This window comes from Nelumbo lutea, chromosome 2 (genome assembly GCF_056320005.1).
Source record: "Nelumbo lutea isolate HS-2025 chromosome 2, American lotus-T2T, whole genome shotgun sequence".
NCBI lineage: Eukaryota > Viridiplantae > Streptophyta > Magnoliopsida > Proteales > Nelumbonaceae > Nelumbo > Nelumbo lutea.
In genome coordinates this window covers 52,573,352-52,580,756 of record NC_142685.1, presented here as the reverse complement: position 1 = coordinate 52,580,756, position 7,405 = coordinate 52,573,352, and the positions used below count along the sequence as shown (strand labels likewise).

At 38.3% G+C, this 7,405-nt stretch overlaps 1 protein-coding gene across 1 annotated transcript; it reads left to right on the top strand.

The window, feature by feature from the left end:
• Window positions 1–1,147: 1,147 nt before the first annotated feature.
• On the top strand, window positions 1,148–5,199 carry LOC148870683 (protein NRT1/ PTR FAMILY 5.6-like). Its single transcript, XM_088968484.1, has 4 exons — window positions 1,148–1,383; window positions 2,755–2,972; window positions 3,384–3,928; window positions 4,019–5,199. The coding sequence occupies exons 1-4, from the start codon at window positions 1,248–1,250 to the stop codon at window positions 4,887–4,889; spliced, it is 1,770 nt and encodes a 589-aa protein (XP_088824610.1). The 5' UTR covers window positions 1,148–1,247; the 3' UTR covers window positions 4,890–5,199.
• Window positions 5,200–7,405: the final 2,206 nt, after the last annotated feature.

Here is a 7,405-nt window from a genome sequence, read left to right as displayed (position 1 = left end):
TATTAAAGTTTTTTACTTGCGGGACATCCAGGCTAACAATACACAGTATCACCAAGTATCAACAACATTATCATCGAAGAATTATCAAAATTACATGCTGCGTGCTTTGATAAATAACAATTAATGATTCCCCCTCAAGCACCCGAGAAGAAAAATAAAGAAAAGAACTTTTGATAAATTACAAAGCGTCACCCTGTACTTTGAGCGTAGTGATACTTATTTATAGAATTTTCATTTGTGATAAAGACCCACCATGAACTTATAGATTCCAACACTTTGCCGCACCATTAGCATTCTATCCAATAATTTCAAAAAATATTTTTATACGATTGTTATGTATGCATTTAAACATTTCTAATACCCCAAATTGTCCTTGTATCATTTCATGAGACAATTTTGTTGAAAATTGATAAAATACAACAAAAAATGTAAAATAAAACAAAAGTAGGAAATTGTATAAAATATAGGAAATACAACAAAAACAAAGAAAATTAAAAGAGGAAAATACAATAGAAAAACATAAAATTACAGAAAATACAATAAAGTAAAAAACGAAAATACAAAGAAAAACACTAGATTTGCAATAATAAAACAAAACTAAAAATACAGCAAAAGATACAATGCTTCGACATGCTCGTTTTTGTTATTTTGATATTTTCTTTGCTCATCCTGTGGAATTTTGAATGAACATTTTAGTAAGTGTGGCAATCTGTAATTTATCCAAGAACTTTTTTTTTTTTCCGTGATATTCACGGAAGGTTTTAGCCTGTATGAAGTATGAACGCACAAAGAGGGAAACACGCACATTGTGTGTTGTTGCTGTCAGTTACACCATTTTCACTTATTTCAAATGCTTCAAGCTGATTATGTAGTAATGTCTAAATATGGATACGATCATCTTTTGACCTTGGACCATGAAAAGAACCCCCTATCACCCAAGTTGGCAAAGAATACAATTCCTCACTACCCTGAATGGTGACTGACATCTGGCCTAAGTGGAAGAAAACAAAGTTTTCTCTGTCACAATCATGGCCGAGCCAATTTTCTCTCAGTACTCTAAACTAAAATTCCACCCTGATACAAAGGGAAACTTGCATTGACCAAATAAAGGTATTCCTCCTATATAAGCAGTACGAATCCATCCCCCATCTAGCCATCCTCTTAATACGGTCTCTGCCTTTCCCTTTCAGCTTAGGTTAGTGAGAATACTGTCTCTGTTACCTGGGTCGTAAGAGATAGATAATAGAATGGAGAAAAGAAGAGCAGGAGAGTCTGAAGAAGTCGATGAGGAGAAATGGGTTTACGATTCGTCTGTGGATCACAAGGGAAGAATTCCTCTCCGAGCTTCAACTGGTGTTTGGAAAGCTTCTCTGTTTATTATAGGTAAGGGTTGGTATAATCAACAACTCATCATCATATGGAAATGGATTCACCCACTAACATTTGGTTGAATATGCTTTCAGTTTCACTGCTTACTTAAACTATTCTAACCAGAATAGTTGGACTAATAAGCAGCCACTAGCCTTTCTTCTTCTCTGCAGAATAGTTGGACTAAGCAGCCATGAATATATGTCTTCATTAAGATTTCTTTTTTTTTTGTCCTTAGTTGAACTCATAGTAAGCAGCCATTAATGGAATGCTTTTAAGATTTTCATTGCATTTGGACCCATACCTCATCATCCAAAATCGAGGGCAATTACATAAAAGAGATTCAAATTTTATTTTTTGTTAACATTCCTAGAATAGATCTGATTTATATGTTAAATTTCTGAACTCAGTTGCAATGGAAACCAAATGAGCTCTCTCCATTTTTTACTTTTTGAATTCCAGATGCTCCATTTGCGTTACTGTTACTGCTATAACTTAGGGGTACAAGGTGTAAACACCTGAAAGTAGGGTCGGGATTTGTACTAAAAATTGATGTCTACAAAACCTAGGCTGAGCGATGCGATAGAAAAAGCTTTTGTAGCTTAACCCAAAATTGTCGGAACTCACAACCCTTTGCTGGCCAAGGTACTGGTAATGATGAACTACTTAGTTATATGAGTACAGATCTAGTACTAAAGGCTTTATAGCGAAAGACTGAAAATTTTGTTGTAGTCCTATTTATTTCAAACCCATCTCTAACTATTTCCTGAATCGATGCTTGTTCCGTAGGTTAGCTCCTTTGATCTCATTGTTCTCTAGACTTCTGAGAGAGAGAGAGAGAGGTTTCCACCACCAACCCCACCACGAAAACCTACTATCGTTTCCAAGATCTTATTCGGTTATTCCCCACATTGTAGGTATCTCCTCTTCTTTCGAAAGGGAGGAATGTTAATTTTATATACAACCACAAGTGGGCAAGGAAAAGCACTGATTCTGTCTGATGGATCAGTGGGCCATCCTAAAGAATGGCAAACCTTAGTCCTACACTACTTTTAGAATTAAAAGGCCTAAATAACCATGTTTACTGCTCGGACTCTGGTAATTGGATTACATCATTTTCCGCTAACTCAGTTTGGAAGGAGTACAAATACAAATATGTAGAGTGTATTTTTGTATGTATTTAGTATTTGTACTCCTTCCAAACTAAGCATAATAGAACTGATACTGAACGAGTTCCTGAATGAGATGTATCTAATTCGTTTGGCCAACACTGTCAACATAATCCTTGGCTTCTTTTTTGTCTAAATCAAGTTTTGCAATCTGTAACTATTTCTAAATCTAAATATTAAACTTTGTTAATTGGTCCTTTTTATTTTTCTGGGCTAGCCATTGAGTTCAGTGAGAGGTTGAGCTACTTTGGAATTGCTACAAATCTCATCATATACCTCACCAAGGTGCTTCATCAAGATCTCGAAACGGCAGCAAAGAACGTAAATTACTGGTCGGGTGTGACAACCCTGATGCCTTTGATAGGAGGATTCATCGCAGATGCGTACATGGGGAGATTCTCCACTGTATTGGTTTCATCCTTCATATATCTCTTTGTAAGTTCATCTCCTTTACTCCTTCACATGCCGTATTAATTAACTGCCTAGAGATCAAAGCAGCATTTCCAAGAGAGAATTGGGATTGGAGCGAGGTTGACCCGGTTGGTTGATCGCCCAGTTGGTTCAAGCCAGTCCAACTGGCAGACTGACTAGGCAACCTAGGTGATGAAAGTTGACCTTTAATTTAAACGCACAAAAAAGAAGAACAAAAGTTAGGGGAGGGAGATCCCCTTCATTGTCAATTGGTTCTCTTTGACTTAGTTGGTCGGTTCAAATCGGACTTTTTCATGGTTTACCCTTTCTGGTGATTAGTAAAGTTGGGCTTATTTGGGTGTTCCGGCCATGGTGTTTATTTTATGACTCTAGTCTATTTCAGTGGTTTAAAGTGTCTATCGATGCTGGAAACAGGGCCTGATCCTTTTGACAATGTCGGAGCTCATACCGAGCTTGAAGGCCTGCAACGCAGATCCATGTGGTAATCCGAAAAGGCTTCATGAAGTGATCTTTTTCATCTCCATGTACATGATCTCTGTGGGAACTGGAGGTCACAAGCCTTCACTCGAGAGCTTTGGAGCTGACCAGTTTGATGATGATCATTCAGAAGAAAGAAAAAAGAAGATGTCCTACTTCAATTGGTGGAACTCTGCTCTTTGCTTCGGTCTCGTTCTCGGTGTAACTCTGATCGTTTACGTACAAGACAACGTTAGCTGGGCTAGTGCAGATATTATTCTCACTGTGATCATGGCGATTACAATTGTAGTCTTCTACGTTGGAAGGCCGTTTTACCGATATAGGGTGCCCGAAGGGAGCCCCTTAACACCCATGTTGCAGGTACTTGTAGCAGCCATAAGCAAGAGAAGTCTTCCTTATCCTTCCAATCCTTCTGAATTGTACGAGATTCCGAAGTCGGAGAAAACTCAAGAAAGGCTTCTTTTCCATACCGATAAGCTTAGGTAAGTAAATGGATTTCCATCAACAGCAGTCTGTGTTATCCAGAAAGCAAGCATCTCTGCTGATTGCATCTCTGTTATTTGGATTCACAGATTTCTTGACAAAGCTGCAATCGTTGAAGATGGTAACAGGACCACATTAACTCAGAACCAGCAACCTAATTCATGGAAACTATCCACAGTTACCAAAGTAGAGGAAGTGAAGTTAGTGGTCAACATGATCCCAATTTGGTTGGCCACCTTGACATTCGGAATAGGCGTGGCACAGGCCTCAACATTTTTCATTAAACAAGCAAGTAGCATGAACAGAAAGATTGGTCATGGCTTTGAGATCCCTCCAGCTTCAATCTACTCTCTGGCTGCTATAGGAATGATCGTTTCTGTGACTGTCTATGACAAGATACTGGAACCTGCACTGAGAAAGGCTACAGGCAACGAGAGAGGGATTAAGATACTACAGAGGATCGGCATCGGAATGGCGTTTTCGTGTGTAGCCATGGTTGCTGCCGCCTTGGTTGAGAGGAGGAGGCTAGAAATTGTACAAGGAGGAACCGGTGGTGGGATGTCAATGAGCGTCTTCTGGCTAACCCCGCAGTTCGTGATTATTGGCATAGGAGATGGGTTTACTCTGGTTGGCTTGCAAGAGTACTTCTATGACCAAGTTCCTGATTCTATGCGAAGTCTTGGAATAGCATTCTACCTGAGTGTGATCGGAGCTGGAAACTTCCTCAGTAGTCTACTGATAACTGTGGTTGATATTTTGACGGAAAAGAAGGGAAGAAGTTGGTTTGCTAAGGATTTAAACCACAGCCGCTTGGACAATTTTTACTGGTTGCTTGTAGTCATGCAAGCAGTGAACTTGTGCGTCTATGTCTTCATAGCTAGAAGGTATTCTTACAAAAACGTAAAGAGAAGGGTGGCTGTCGTTGATTGTTACGAGGGTGATGTGTCAGTTTCAGTTTAGACTATGCATGAGATGAGATGAAATTTATTACTACTAATTGGTGTAGCCGATCGATGCATGGTTACGTTGTCTCTTGCCACTCTCATCATCATCCTACATGTGTTGGTTATTGCTAGCTAGGGATCGAAAACTAGTATATATATATATATATATGTATTGCTTGTCTTTTTTAATTAGTAGATAATTAAATAATATAGCTAATTGTACGTAGGTAGCTCTTGAAAGAACAGTTAGTTAGAAGCATTAATTGTAATCGTATTCCATTAGATCGATGTACCAGAAATTAAAGCAATACAAGTTTCTTCTCTTCTGATCGGCGATCTCTTCTGGAATTCTTGGCCTCCTGGGTGTAGTTGATATTTTTCTCTTATGGGATCTCTGTTTGTGTTTGTTATCCCATAAATAATAAAGGCGAAGAGGGGAGTAACCCTCTTGCCCTCTTGGGCCGGGCCTTCTAATTAATTAAGTTCTGGTCATGCATTATGCTACTACGTACACGTGGAAGATATGGAGGGGTTAGGGGGGTAGTTAACTTAAGATATCCAACCCATACCCATTAGATTAAAGTAATAAATTAACCAGGTCATTTTACTTGGTGGGCCGGGGGTGCAGTGGATTCAAATTCGAAGATGTACTTTTTCCGATCGAGATCCATATCTGATTCGATTATTGGGATATCTGGATGATGAGTGATGACCCAAGATAACGACATCCCTAAAGCCATTAATAATTGGGTTGGGATGAATTGATTAGCTAGCTGAAGCCTGAAGCTAACTGCCGACGAAATTTAATTAAGCCCAAAACCCAAAACAAAGAGCAGGTTCACCGGGGATTCAGATGTTAGCAGTCAAAGAATTAATCGTCATCCTAATCTCCACCAAGTACATGCATCATCTTAAAGTACAGAAAAATAGAAGGAATTTCTTTATTGCTTTTCTCCCTTTAACTTTGGTGCTGCCAAGTTTGCAACAGGAGATTGCTTCAAAAGGCGCAAAAGTAATATAAAGTAGTGGTTCTCCGTTAGCAGTGGAGAAGACTAGTACTTGTGATGATCCCATGCACAACAGCGTTACTCCAATTAACTGAAATTTATTGGATTGCGTGCACGGATATCCTTAATTTTGGGATTCATCTTGTACCATTATTGTTGCTCAACCCTTTCATTATTCCTAACGTTTCGATTCTTCTGCAGACCTTTTCTCGCTCTCCAGTCAGCATATATAGGACTTTGATTCAACGATGAGCTAGCTACTCATTTGAAATGAAGGGATACCATAAAATTTTGAGGGATCGCACGTACTACAGTACCCCATAGCTCAGCCGTGTTGACACTAATTCCATTATAGACTAAAGTATTCCTTCAAAAAGAGGGTCCCCTTACTGCTTACTGCTTAGCCAAAATAAACAAATAATTATGAACATAAGAATCATCCAAAGTCATTATACCTGAACTATATATATATATATATATATATATATATATATGGATCCAACGTAATTGACACGCACCATGGAACATCTACGGCAAATATAGGTACCTCCTTCGACCATTAAGCCAAGGTTTAATTGTACCAAGGACCAGGAGAAATGTTTTGGTTTCAGTTGTATTCGAAGAAAAATGTTACAGAGACTACCCTTCCTTTAAAGGTCAGTCTCTTCATCAGCACTGTTCTTCAAAGACAAATTAAATGGCTTTCCTCTAAAATCTTGAGTGCTAAATTAGATTTGAGCTTAGGGTGAAAAAAGCAAAATTTGGGCTTAAGAAGCAAACAAAGCTCGTGGCTTTGCACCTCGACTTCCTTTTTTATGCTTTCTATTCCAGCTCAAAGCCAGGAATCTTCACAGTACTAATTAATTGTTGGAGAGGAACTCTGCAAATAGGATATCTGTTAGTAAAATGTCAAGGTGGTTGATAAACTGTGATAAAATTCTGTTTTGGATTCATAATTGGATGACAACAAATGCAGAAGTGAGCTAGCTCTCTCCCTCTCATTTGTGTATGTGTTAGCTAGAGGCAACAGAACTGATCATCAGGATATGGCCAGCCCATCATATTCTCACAGATATTGTAGAAAAGGTTGGAGCTGATAAGTTACTAATTGCCAATCAAGAGCATATGCTTTGGAAGGTAAAAGGTTCTCCATATATATGGTAAATTTACAATGAAATAAGCAAAATGACTAAACTCGGAAACAAAACTAGCTAGGTTAATTTCCAGTGGTTTCAGAAAGAATTAAGGGGAAAAAATTAAAAAGAAAGAAAGAAAGATTCCAAATCCAATAGGCTTTTCAGTAAAGATATGTATTCGAATTAAAACTTTGTTGAATTAATATCGGTTTGATGTTTAGAACTTGTGGAGAGCATATGTAAAGAGGATAAGGCTGGTATTGCAGAGTGCAGTTCATCTGGACTCTGAAAAAAGAAAGATGAGACTTTCTTATCTGGACCATGTGGACCTAAGACCGTATATGATATGTTTCCCAAACAAGGAACCAAGGAATATAGTTGAAATTCAT